The sequence below is a fragment of the Labeo rohita genome, chromosome 5 (genome assembly GCF_022985175.1).
Source record: "Labeo rohita strain BAU-BD-2019 chromosome 5, IGBB_LRoh.1.0, whole genome shotgun sequence".
Classification (NCBI taxonomy): domain Eukaryota; kingdom Metazoa; phylum Chordata; class Actinopteri; order Cypriniformes; family Cyprinidae; genus Labeo; species Labeo rohita.
The window spans coordinates 13115471-13129844 of NC_066873.1; the positions used below are offsets into that span (position 1 = coordinate 13115471).

Consider the following 14374-nt stretch of genomic DNA (forward strand, 5'->3'; position numbering starts at 1 on the left):
ATTCAAAAGCTTGGAGTGGGTATTATTTCTGGGGGAAAGAAATTATAGAAATTATTACTTTTATTTAGCAAGGATGCTTTAAATTGATCAAAAGTGATGAGAAAGATATTTATAATGTTACAAAAGATTTCTATTTCAGATAAATGCTGTCCTTCTGAACTTTCTATTCATCAAAGAAACCTGAAAAAATTCTACTTGGCTGTTTTCAACAAAATAATAATAAAAATGTTTTTCTGAGCAGCAAATCAGAACATTAAAATGATTTCTGAAGGATCATGTGACACTGAAAAAAACTTTGAAATAGCTTTGAAATCACAAGAATAAATTACATTTTAAAATATATTAAAATAGAAAGGAGTTATTTTAAATAGTAAAAATATTTCAAAATGTTACTGTTTTTGCTGTACTTTGGATCAAATAAGTGCAGGCTTGGTGAGCAGAAGAGATTTCTTTAAAAAACATTAAAAATCGTACAGTTCAAAAACTTTTGACTGGTAGTGTAATTCCGTTATCTGATTCTCTAAGACAGAGCAGCTCTTGCTTAAACTAAAATTTCATTCCATTCCATTTTTCATAACTAAGCATAATGTTGGTGGTACACAAGCAAATTCTGCCGTGGATGTACACTACTGTTGAAAAGTTTGAAATAAGATTTCTTAATGTTTTTGAAAGAAGTATCTTCTAGTGATAGTTCACCCAAAAATGAAAATTCTGTCATCATTTATTCACCCTTATGTTTTTCCAAAACTGTATGAATTTTTTCAGCTGTATGAGAAATCTCTGTGAGTTTCTTTCTTCTGCTGAACACAAAAGAAAATATTTGAAGAATGCTGGTAACTAAAGAGTTGACGGTAACCATTGTTTAGTTACCAACATCCTTCAAACTATCTTCGTTTGTGTTCAGCAGAAGTAAGAAACTCATACAGTCTTGAAAAAAGTGAGTAAAAGATAGCAGAATTTTCATTTGTTGACTGAGATTACATTATTTGACCATAAATATAATAAAAACACCAATACTCCATAGCAAAAAAATATTATTTAAAAAAATATTCTTTTTAAATATATTGTAAAATGTAATTTATTTCTGTAAATGTAAAGCTGAATTTTCAGCAGCTATTACTTCAGTTCTCAGTGAGTAAACTGTTGGTAAACTATACATCACCTTATTTGATTCTTGCTGTTTTATTGCACATATTTTATCTATTATATTCCTATACCTGCTTTGGGTTCACTAATTAACGTCATTTATCTCTTAACAGCATCATTGTTTTGTCTCTGGCTCATAGCCAGTTGAGCTTTGCTTGTTTTCAGGACCAAGGACAGTTCTTTCAAAATATGTGAAGGCTGAGTTAACATTAAAAATGAACCAAGTAGCCACACTATTACTTGTAAGAGACATCATATGACATCTTGTAAGAGATATCATATATGTAATATCATATTTATCAGTAAATTACAGTGATCAAGAAATTTTAGATTAAAGTTAGAAAATCTCTCACTGAATTGGCTTCGTTAGAATGTTCACATTTTAAATATGTGTGATTATGTCATGTAATATATGCATATTTTCTTGAATTTATTACATGGTAAATTGCACAGCCATTAGAAAATAATATATCATGAAAACAACAAAGCCGCTCTGATGACAGCCAAAGTCTAAGCTTATCTAAACCAGTTACACTGCTCTTTTGCCTATTGCAAGTGCTGTTATTTGTTTCAGGAAATCCAAATCTAATTATCTTATTAGATCTCTGTTAAGATGTCTGATGAGGAAAACAGCTTAAACCAACCTAATGTGTTTTGCTAGTCTTAGCTGGCCATGAATCTCTTCAATCTGGCCTGTTTGATAGCTTTAGGCACTTGTAAGTTGCTCTAGTTGGTAGACCATCTGGCCAACCAGCTAAACCTGCTGAACACTTGTGGAGAGACCAAATAAGACCAGCAAACCACTTTAGGCTGGTTAAAGTTGTATTTCCATTAGGGGCGTTTGTTTTATTGGGTCAAAAGGAACACAGTGTTTGTATTTGTAACACTAATGGGTGTGCGTAGATCCTCATCATTGGCAGGTTGCTATTAAGTTTAGCTCGTAACATTGTGACGTTCGTCACTGCCTCGTAGACCTTCATTGTTATTCAGCAGGGCCTTCACTCAGTGTTATTGGTCACGCTACACTGTGAGCTCTGTGGACACTAAAGTGTCTGTCAAGCTTGTCAGCCACAAACAGATCCACTGACTGGCAGTACAATGCTCACAGCTGTTACAAGGACAGATTTCACAATGCTGTACGAGGACAGCTGTTTGGCATTGAATGTGGTGTGTTGACTGGCTAGATTCACAGTTTTCACAACTGTAATACTATATATGTGGCCCTTAAAGGGACAGATCACCCAAAAAATTATTTAATTGATGACTGAATTTCCTTTTCTGGGTGAAGTATCCCTTTACATTTTTATTTTGCTCATCCTCAAGTTGTTTTAAACCTTTGAAATAGAGACATTTGGAAGATATTTCAAAGGTTTGAGATGACATGAGACTGAATAAGTGATATTTAAAGGGATACTTAACCCATAAATAAATATTTTGTCATCATTTACTTAGCTCCAAGTTGTTTCAAACCAGTATGAGTGTCCATCTGTTGAACACAAAAGAAGATATTTTGAACAATGTATGTAACCAAAATCTCCCACATTGCAGAGTCCATTGTTCCCCAAAACAAAACACACACACACACACACACACACACACACACATATATATATATATATATATATATATATATATTCGGTGTGGCATGGAGGTGATCAGCCTGTGCCAGCCCACGTTTCTTTGACAGTGGCCTTCAGCTCATCTGCATTTTTTGGTCTCTTGTTTCTTATTTTCCTCTTGACAATACCCCATAGATTCTCTATGGGGTTCAGGTTTGGTGAGTTTGCTGGCCAGTCAAGCACACCAACACCATGGTCATTTAACCAACTTTTGGTGCTTTTGGCAGTGTGGGCAGGTGCCAAATCCTGCTGGAAAATGAAATCAGCATCTTTAAAAAGCTGGTCAGCAGAAGGAAGCATGACGTGCTCTAACATTTCTTGGTAAACGGGTGCAGTGACTTTGGTTTTCAAAAAACACAGTGGACCAACACCAGCAGATGGCATTGCACCCCAAATCATCACAAACTGTGGAAACTTAACACTGGACTTCAAGCAACTTGGGCTATGAGTTTCTCCACCCTTCCTCCAGACTCTAGGACCTTGGTTTCCAAATGAAATACAAAACTTACTCTCATCTGAAAAGAGGACTTTGGACCACTGGGCAACAGTCCATTTCTTCTGACGCCTCTGACGTTGTCTATGGTTCAGGAGTGGCTTAACAACTGGAATACAACAACTGTAGCCAAATTCCTTGATGCATCAGTGTGTTGTGGCTCTTGATGCCTTGACCCCAGCCTCAGTCCATTCCTTGTGAAGTTCACCCAAATTCTTGAATCGACTTTGCTTGACAAGTCTCTCAAGGCTGCGGTTCTCTCGGTTGGTTGTGCATCTTTTTCTTCCACATTTTTTCCTTCCACTCAACTTTCTGTTAACATGCTTGGATACAGCATTCTGTGAACAGCCAGCTTCTTTGGCAATGAATGTTTGTGGTTTACCCTCCTTGTGAAGGGTATCAGTGATTGTCTTCTGGACAACTGTCAGATCAGCAGTCTTCCCCATGATTGTGTAGCCTAGTGAACCAAACTGAGAGACCATTTTGAAGGCTCAGGAAACCTTTTCAGGTGTTTTGAGTTGATTAGCTGATTGGCATGTCACCATATTCTAATTTGTTGAGATAGTGAATTGGTGGGTTTTTGTTAAATGTGAGCCCAAATTATCACAATTAAAAGAACCAAAGACTTAAACTACTTCAGTCTGTGTGAACTGAATTTATTTAATACACGAGTTTATTAAATAAATGAACTTTTCCATGACATTCAAATTTATTGAGATGCACCTGTATATATATATATATATATATATATATATACTACATACTATGGAAGTCGATGGGGACCAGAAGCTATTTGGTTACAAACAATCTTTAAATGATCTTCTTTTGTGTTCAACAGAAGATAGACAATTCATGTTGGTGAGTAAATGATGACAGAATTTTAATTTTTTTAAGTGAACTGTCCTTTTAAGAAAGAAAATGGCATTGTGTTTTCTTTTGGACCTCATTGACCCCATCACTGTATGGACAAAACAGTTAAAACATTCTTGAAAATACCTTAGCTGATTTTTCTATCATACTTAAATCATTTCCACGCTGACAAACTGTTCTCTGGACTTGTGAATCAGTTGCGGCGTATCATACAGTTGAACGAACATGAGCTCATCCATGCTGACACTTATGGTGCAATTTATCAGACAGATGTCATTATGAATGAGACATGGCCTTTAAAAACGAAGGCACATGCTGATGTGCCCTATCACCGTGATGACGTGACAATTAATTACATGATGGTGCTGTCCGGCGGAAAGCAGCAGGATATCGCAGCTGCTGTATGAATGTCATTAAACAGCCTGCAAGAGCAGATAAGACGCTGTGTATGTGCGTGTCAATAAATGGGAAGTGCAGCATTAAGCTGGTCAGGGGTGCTTGTAAATGTTTGGTTCCAGGCAGCTTTGTTTTTAAATACAGCGCAGCAGTGGCCACCTTTTTTTTTTTTCTAGTCACTTTCCCAAAAGAGATTTAAATAAATAATTACCCAACTCCGGAACGGTGGTGTATGCTCTGCTTACCTATTATATTCTACAAGTTGAGAATTTTATGCACTGTTCTTGTTTAATGACAGCAACAATGCAACAATAATGTATGATATTTAATTTATAAAATCATCACAGGAATAAATTACATTGTAAATATATATTACAATTAAATTGTTATTGTAAATTGTAATAAATATTTCACAATGTTTTGCTGCATTTTTTATCAAATAGGAGAAGTGTATGACAACACTTCATAACCTTAGAGCTCACAGCAGATCTGTCTTGAGAGGATTTTACAAGATTGTTAAAAATCAATTTCTCACTAAAAAAAAATATGAATGAAAAAATTTTGATCCACTGCAGAAAACTCATTCCTTGTATAGAGACAACAAGCTGCAGTTATTGCGACAAACAATGAACAATGACTAGATTTTTGCTGTTTTCTATGAAAAACTCACTGTCAGAAGTATTACCCAGTATTTGTCTAACTCTTAGATGATGTTCTAGAGCCTGTTCAATGTAAATACATAAGGTACAAAAACCAAACAGTAACACACCCCAAAGAGTACGCGCACACACTACATGTAGATTAGACTGCTGCACATGCACATAATAGTTCAAGCTTTCAGTGCGTGCTTTAGTCTATTAAAATACATTTAGAGTTTCCCATAAAATTCAAGGTGTGACTTTTATATATCTTTTATTTTTATATCATCTGATATAGTTATCAGAGTACAGTTTTCTTTCTCCAAATATCAGTATGATTGTAAATGTGATATTGATTTTTTAAAATAGTACCATAAACTATAAGTTAACATTAAAGGAGAAGTCCACTTCCAGAACAACAATTTACAGATAATGTACTCACCCCCTTGTCATCCAAGATGTTCATGTCTTTCTTTCTTCAGTCGTAAAGAAATTATGTTTTTTGAGGAAAACATTTCAGGATTTTTCTCCATATAATGGACTGATATGGATCCCAGAGTTTGAACTTCCAAAATGCAGTTTAAATGCGGCTTCAAACGATCCCAAATGTAGTTTGTAAATGATCCCAGCCGAGGAAAAAGGGTCTTATCTAGCATAACGATCGGTTATTTTCATAAAGATAATACAATTTATATACTTTTTAATGTCAAATGCTCGTCTTGTCTTGCTCTCCCTGAACTCTGTGTATTCTGGCTCAAGATTGATCGTTTACAACCACATTTGAGATCGTATGAAGCCGCATTTTGGAGGTTCAAACTCGGGGCACCATATCAGTCCATTATATGGAAAAAAATCCTGAAATGTTTTCTTCAAAAAACACAATTTCTTTACGACTGAAGAAAGGAAGACATGAACATCTTGGAAGACAAGGGGGTGAGTACATTATCTGTAAATTCCTGTTCTGGAAGTGGACTTCTCCTTTGCTTGACTTGCATTTTAGGCACAAGTTCCTGTTTTTGCTGTATTTGTCAAGGAAAATAGTTTCAAACAAAGCCACAGCAGAACTGTTTTGCATCTCTGAGCAAGACACAACAGTGTTTCGTTACTGAATCAATCAGCGGTTTGAACAAATCGTTTGAAAGAATGACTCAATGACTCATTCATGCAGTGATTTGCTGCCACCTACTGGCGATGTAAGGTTTATATTTAAAGTAGTTTTCCCCCTTTTTCATTTCAAAATGATTTAAAATACTTAAAGGATTAGTTCACTTTCAGAATAAAAATTTCCTGATAATTTACTCACCCCTATGCCATCCAAGATGTTCATGTATTTCTTTCTTCAGAAATTAAAGTTTTTGAGGAAATCCGTTCCAGGATTTTTCTCCATATAGTGGACTTCAGTGGTAAACACAGGTTGAAGGTCCAAACTGCAGTTTCAATGCAGCTTCAAAGGGCTCTACACAATCTCAGCTGAGGAATAAGGGTCTTATCTAGCGAAATGATTGGTTATTTTCTAAAAAAACGATTTATATACTTTGTAACTACAAATGCTCGTTGTGTGCTAGCTTGACCTCACACATTACATAATCACGCACGCATGATGTAGGCGGAAGTACCGACCCAGTGTTTATAAAGTGAATGTGCAAAGAAAGTTATGTGTGATCTTTCCACTGTGCATCGAAGAGCTAGCGCAAGACGAGCATTTGTGGTTAAAAAGTATATAATTTTTTTTTTTTTTTTTTTTTTTTAGAAAATGACCGATCGTTTTTGCTAAATAAGACCCTTATTCCTCGGCTGGGATCATGTAAAACTCTTTGAAGCTGCATTGAAACTGCAGTTTGGACCTTTAACCCGTTGGCCACCATTGAGTTCCACTACACTGTAAAAAACAATTTGTTGAGTCAACTTTAAAAAATTTGTAACCTGGCTGCCTTAAAATTTTAAGTTCAGTCAACTCAAAAAAAGTTTATTCAACTTGAATTGTTAAATTATACTAAGTGACAACTTAGATATTTGAGTTGAATCAACTTAAATTTTTAAGGCAGCTGGGTTACTTACCCATCTGTTAAGTTTAGCAAACACAAATATCCAAGTTGTTACTTAGTACAACTTAACATTTAAAGTTGAATAAACTTATTTTATGGGGAAAATTTATATGGGAAAAAAAATCCTGGAATGTTTTCCTCAAAAACCTTAATTTCTTTTCGACTGAAAAAAGAAAGACATGAACATCTTGAATGACATGGGGGTGAGTAAATTATCAGGAAATTTTTATTCTGGAATTGAACTATTCCTTTAATTCATAGCAGTCCTTAAATAAAAAGTCTATGGGCCTATTTATGAATCAAACAAGCATCCTCATCGAGTGTTAAGCACATTACGGCACTCTATTAAAAGTAAGTCAAAGAGGATGATATGAGATGCTGATTATCTGAGAGCCTATTGTGATAAGACACCTGTATATAATCATCATAATTGCTTTATTATGTTATCAGAGTCAATATGAATTACACAATTGCACTGTAAAAATAAGGCAAATTACATTAGCCACCTAAAAAAGAGAGAGATAAGATGGTGCCGAGGCTATTTTAAACATCCGCTCTTTGAAGTCCATAAAGGTGGTCAGTAATGAAATGCAATTACGTGTGTTTTTTTTTTCTTTCTAAACATATCCACTAATGCTGGAAGCACTTGTACCTAATGGCCAGAACTCATACAGCACTCTCTCACACTCCTTAGAGAGCTCTTTCTTCAACCCTATCTCCGAATCTCATTACTAAGAGTACGAATCTACTGGCAACAGACATGTATGAAAAATCGTACTAGTGCCACAAAAATATAGGGCAGGTACAAAAATGTGTTATACATGCAATTGCCAGAGCAGCACTAGTGCTGACATGTTTTTAATTAAGTCAATACATCTGTTTTTCAGGATGAGCTGTTCCAGTGTGAACATATACCGAGAGTCATCGTTAGATTAAAAAAGAAGAGTTTTTAGTCACGGCATTTAACAGTGTTACGTTTTATTGACTTGTAAAAGCAGTTTTAAACATAGCAACATGACTTTATAAAATTATTTTAATTTTTTGCACTGTTTATTTATTTTTCAGATTTTAAGAAAAGAAAATGTACATCTCTTTATGTAATATTCAGAAAGAAATTACTATTCACTTTGATAAACAAATGTGACTCAATTAATGCTGGCTTATGTTCTTTTTAGGGATTTTCTGCCTCGTGGCTCTGGTATTGTCACTCGGCGCCCCCTAGTGCTGCAGCTCATCAACTGCCCTACTGGTAAATATATTGCTAGCTTTAGAAAGAAGCCAAGAAGTTCTATAGTTTTAAATGCGTGTTTTTTAAAGGAATAGTTCACCCAGAAAATTTACTCAGGCCGTCCAATATATAGATGAGTTTGTTTCTTCATCAGAAAAGATTTGGGGAAATTTACTATTGCATCACTTGCTGGGTGCTGTCGGAATGAGAGTCCAAACAACTGGTAAAAACATCACAATAATCCACATTTCACACCACTCCAGTCCATCATTTAGCATCTTGTGAAGTGAAAAGCTCCATAAAAGAATTATTGGGCTGGAGTTTCGAGGATTATTGTTTTTATCAGCTGTTTGGGCTTCTGACGGCATTCTGACGGCACCCATTCACTGCAGAGCATCCACTGGTGAGCAAGTGATGTAATACTAAATTTCAAATCTGTTCTGATGCGAAACAATCTGATACATTTTCAGCAAATTTTTATTTTTGGGTGAAGTATCCCTTTTTGGCAAAACTAAAAAGCTGTTTTGTAAAAACGTTTTCTAATTGATTATTTCCAGAATACGCTGAGTTTTTGCACTGCAAAGGGAAGAAGTTTACTGATTTCGATGAGGTTCGTCAGGAGATTGAAGCAGAGACAGATCGCATCACTGGCCAAAACAAAGGCATTTCACCCGTCCCCATCAATCTGCGTGTCTATTCGCCTCATGGTACTTACATTCATGCACATACAGGAGTTATTTAATCACGACCAGATCTAAATATTCTGTTACATACAAGCATGCATTGTGAAATGTCACATATAATCCTATCACTACTTGTTTTCATCACCAGTTTTGAATCTCACGCTCGTGGACTTGCCCGGTATGACCAAAGTGCCGGTAGGTGACCAGCCGCATGACATTGAGTTTCAGATCAGGGACATGCTAATGCAGTTTGTGACTAAGGAGAACTGCTTGTTGCTGGCTGTGTCTCCGGCCAACTCTGACCTGGCCAACTCAGATGCTCTCAAGATTGCCAAGGAGGTGGACCCTCAGGGTGGGTTATCATCCAGCAACGACTGAAACATGTTCTAAAATAATTGCATACTTGCAGGCATACCTTGATGTGAGATTTGTAAAGCTCTTTTCATGTAAAAATTGTTTCTAAATAGGTTTGAGAACTATAGGTGTGATCACTAAATTGGATCTAATGGATGAAGGAACCGATGCACGTGACATCCTGGAGAACAAGCTTCTTCCTTTACGCAGAGGTAAAGTCAGTGAAGAAAAAGCATCCAGACTCATTCCACACAAATAGAGGGTGGTCATGGAAAATGTGTAAATAACAATGAACAGTGATTCCCAGAGCTGAAAGAGTGAAAAAAGAAGGTATATATATATATTCAATTTATGCTTTAAAAATTTACTTGGCTAACTGTTGTACTTTCAGCAGTTCAAGGAAATTCAGTAGTCATTAGATGCAAGATCCCTGTAAATTGGAAAAATGAAAAAGATTTTTTTAAATTAAATAATTATATGAACCAATCCTCAGTCTACGTTATGGCGCTATAAAGGAAAGTAAATAGGTCTGTGAATACTTGTCTATTTTTATAAAACTATTTTTTATTTGAAGGAATTCATTAATTTCATGATTTAAATAGCAAGGAAAAATAGAATTAGAAGTAATAGTAAAAGAAGTAGAATTTAGGGTGACTATTGTAACTTTTTGCACAATTCTGACTTTTTTCTTGCAATTGTGAGCTTACATCTTGCAATTCTGACTTTTTTCCCCAGAATTGTGTGATACAATTTTATATTTTGCAAGTTTACTTTTTAATTACATTTTACTTCTTACTTTTTAATGCAAGATATAAACTTGCAGTTGCGGGTTATATAGTCAGAACTGAGATATATAATGTCACAATTTTGACTTTTTTTCTCAGAATTGCATGATTTAAAGTCACCATTGTGGAAATAAAGTCAGAATTGCTAGATAAAAACTCACAATTCTGACTTTTTCCTCACAATAGCCAGTTATAAAAGTCCAATGTTTAGGGGGAAAAATACTGAAATGTTGTCAGAATTACGAGTTTATATCTCAAAATTCTGACTTGTTATAAAGTCACAATAAAAAGTCACAATTGTGAGATATAAACTCACAGTTGTGAGAAAAAAGTGACAATTACCTTTTTTATGTTTTACTCAGTAGTGGAAATGGGCCTCCGCAGAATTCTAGGAAACTATGTTCATTAAATTAATTCACAGCATGCACATATTCACTTCTTATATGCTGAGAACAACTTGTCCAGTCACCTCAATTGCGAATTGCTGAATTACTTAATGAAAAAATATATATATATTTTACATTTAAAATAGCAACATTTGACAACATTTGTATTTTTGGTTGTTACTGTTGGTTGTTTATTATTTCTGTTATAAAACAGTTGATGAATATTTAATTTGTTAACCAACTACTGGTAACTACTAGTAACTACTGGTTATAAATCATTACTTAACCATTAACACAATTTTTCTAAACCTAGCTCTTGTAGATAGAGAAGAAATGTGTGCCTGGTCTCTTGAAAACAAAATATAGGTCAGAAACAAAATGCATATAAGGAGGTTAGGCATTTATTTGTATATTTATTCGTTTTTAAGAGCACTCAGACACAGAAACACTTCAAAGGATTCAGGAGAGCAAAAATGGCTATTAAACCTGCACCACACTTGAGAGAGAAATCTTCTGTAGAGGACATTTGTGCTTTTGAAGCCTTTGATGCACTATTAAGTCTTAGTCTACCAGAGCAGCTGCGATTCTTTCTCCACTTCTAGATGACCTTTCTCCCCTGTTGTTCACTAACACTGATTACTTGTCACAGCATATACTTTTTAACTTTCGATGAACTTATTTAAATTAAGAAAAACTTTTCCACAAAATTAATTTAGGTCTATACATAAAGACTAAAACAAGTATTCTTACTGGGGTTTATATTATGTTATAACGTATGTTACAGTATGTTCTTATATTAGACAATAAGCAATAGCCTGCTAAAGACAATTACATTTATTGTTGCTATATGCAACATCAGATGAATAATAACCAAACTCCATCATAACTGAATTTTTCTTCACTGAAAAACATAAAATTACACTTAATTTCACCATTTACTCTCCTAATGCAGTTTCTAATGCATGTTTCCATTTATTTCCTCATAACTTCACATTTAAAAGCTTATTTAGCCATAATGTTGGATAGTCCTCCTTGTGAAAGTAATTTAACAGCTATAGTTCTGCACTTCCTGAAACATTATGGGAAATATTGTTATGACTATGTGTTATGTACTATGTTTGCTCATGCTGATTGCCTGTAACGATGTCAAGCTGAATGTTCCCTGTAGGCTACATTGGGGTTGTGAACCGCAGTCAGAAGGACATTGATGGCAAGAAGGACATCACTGCTGCAATGGCAGCGGAGAGGAAGTTCTTCCTCACCCACCCAGCCTACCGACACCTGGCTGATCGCATGGGGACTCCCTACCTGCAGAAAGTGCTTAACCAGGTAGAATGACAAATGCCTTTCTGCATGTTTTTCTGTATTTTATACACCCCACTGCCATTTTGACATAGAAATATATCTCTGTGACACAGACCATGTTTACTTTAGAGGGGACATCGGATACCCATTTTCCACAAGTTGGTATAATTCCTTAGGGTCTTTATGAAATTTATGCAACATACTTAATTTAAAATTCCTCTATGGTATTGTAAAACAACACTTTTTTACCCTGTCAAAAACAGCTCTGTTCACAGCGACCCATTTTGGTGCATGTCTCTTTAAATGATAATGAGCTACTGCTCACCCCACCCCTCTCTTATGCTTTTTGTGTATTTGGTGGCGCGTTACCATCAAAAACAAAACTAATCCATTGCGTCCTCAGTGGCTCTGATGTCGGGAGAAAACGAAGACTCTTATATTCACTTTTACATCCAACTACAAAACATCTGTATTGCTTACGAGACATTGTTGTCACTACAGCTGCTTGAGCGTGGAGAAAATGGTGCACAGCGCACAACTGGCTGAGAGCAGAAATATGTTAATATGGGGGTTAGATGTAGGTCTGTAGCTATTGATTATTTTAGTAATCGATTATTCTACCAATTATTACACTGATTAATCAAATAATTGAATAAGAATTCATTTTATTAAAAGAGCAATACTAAATATACAAGAGAAAATAAGATTAAAAATTAATAAAATTAACATTTTTATTGCTGAAATTTCATACATTAATAACCATGAACTAAATTAATTTAATTCAAAATGCAAATAAAAGTATATAAATTCTATATATATATATATATATATATATATAAAATAAATAAAAATACAAAACCAATTTCAAATTACTTTAGAAAAAGGTAAACATTACAACCTAAAACAAAGGCTTAAGTCAAGAAATTGAGGCATTTAGATGTAGGCCTATTTACACATTATTTAATTCAGCTCAGAGGGACATGAATGCATTTAACTTCCCGTTACAAATGCATAACATTCTGCTATTTTAAACAAAACACTGAATACTGATATTTACATGTATTTTTAAAATGAAGATACTTTAAATTAACTGAATCATTTAACGGGTGATTCATTCAAAAACAAAACACCGACCGTCGTGTTGCTCAAAGACACAAAACTGGAATGGTTATTTGTTTGCGAATAGAGCAAAAACAGGCAATATGCTGTCTAAAACGTAAGTCTCTTAATATTAACTTCTTGTTTATTGATGAACTGTTGCATAAAATCAGTATCACATTTGTAATCATGCTGAGGCACTCTTCATTTGATATTCACTAACTTTCTGTGTGTCACAGAGAGAGAATTAGACAATCAACATAAATGGCACTTAGTCTTTCACAAAACATAGCTAACTTAGGGACATCATAACTAACCACCATTAATTTACGGTCTTAAATATGTCTAGCATTTATCGGTTTGTGCGTCAGTAATAATGGTCTGTGGGGAAACAGTGTTCTGTGTTATAATTTGCCTCGATGATTTTTGTATTCAAGTTAACATTTCTCGAGTTACTTAAGGAATCGTTTCAGCCCTGGTTAGATGGTTGTGAGCGGTGCCTGAGCATTATGACATCATAATGCTCCGAAATTCAAAACAGCTTGATAACTGAGACTGTTTAGGTTTTTTTGAAGATCAAAAAAAGGATCGAATGGATTTTTATCATTGTAGTGTGGTTGTGTCCGATGTGTCCTCGATGCTGACTAGTAACCAAGGGTTTCTATTCTCATCTAGCAATTAACTAACCACATCCGGGACACTCTGCCAGGACTGAGAAATAAACTTCAGAGCCAGCTACTGTCCATTGAGAAAGAGGTGGAGGAGTACAAGCACTTTCGCCCCGATGATCCTTCTCGCAAAACCAAGGCTCTGCTACAGTGAGTCTGATATGTATTGCATTCTTAATTATTTACAGCCTATGCACATAAATTACCATTTAAGATTTTATTGTTGTTGTTGTTGAAAGAAATTCATATTTTTATTCAGCAAGGATTCATTAAAGGAGAAGTTCGCTTCCAGAACCAAAATTTACAGATAATTTACTTACCCCCTTGTCAACCAAGATGGTGATGTCTTTCCTCTTTCAGTCATAAAGAAATTATGCTTTTTTATGGAAAACATTTCAGGATTTCCCAGCCAAGAAAGAAGGGTCTTATCTAGCGAAACAATCAGTTGTTTTCTAAAAAAATGACCATTTATATACTTTTTAACCTCAAATGCTCGTCTTGTCTAGCTCTGTGTGAACGCTGTGTTTTCCGGTTCATGACAGTTAGGGTAGGTCTAAAAACTCCCGTCTCATTTTCTTCTCTAATTTCAAAATTGTCATGCATCGCTGTTTTACCTTTTTTTGTAAAGGGTATTTGATCTTCTTTGCATGTTCACTTTGT

The 14374-nt window shown here is 35.0% G+C and overlaps 1 protein-coding gene across 8 annotated transcripts in view; it reads left to right on the top strand.

Annotated features, from left to right (window-relative positions):
* Nucleotides 1-14374, top strand: part of dnm1b (dynamin 1b) — a 49529-nt gene that overhangs the window by 1769 nt on the left and 33386 nt on the right. For all 8 annotated transcript variants that reach the window (XR_007827759.1, XR_007827760.1, XM_051109712.1 and 5 more), the window contains exons 2-7: nt 8383-8456; nt 8993-9142; nt 9267-9470; nt 9586-9684; nt 11812-11972; nt 13722-13864. Coding sequence is in view for 6 of the 8 variants with exons in the window: in XM_051109712.1 (XP_050965669.1) it covers nt 8383-8456; nt 8993-9142; nt 9267-9470; nt 9586-9684; nt 11812-11972; nt 13722-13864 (831 nt within the window). In the remaining 2 variants the exon portion in view is untranslated. The remainder of the gene's footprint in view (nt 1-8382; nt 8457-8992; nt 9143-9266; nt 9471-9585; nt 9685-11811; nt 11973-13721; nt 13865-14374) is intronic.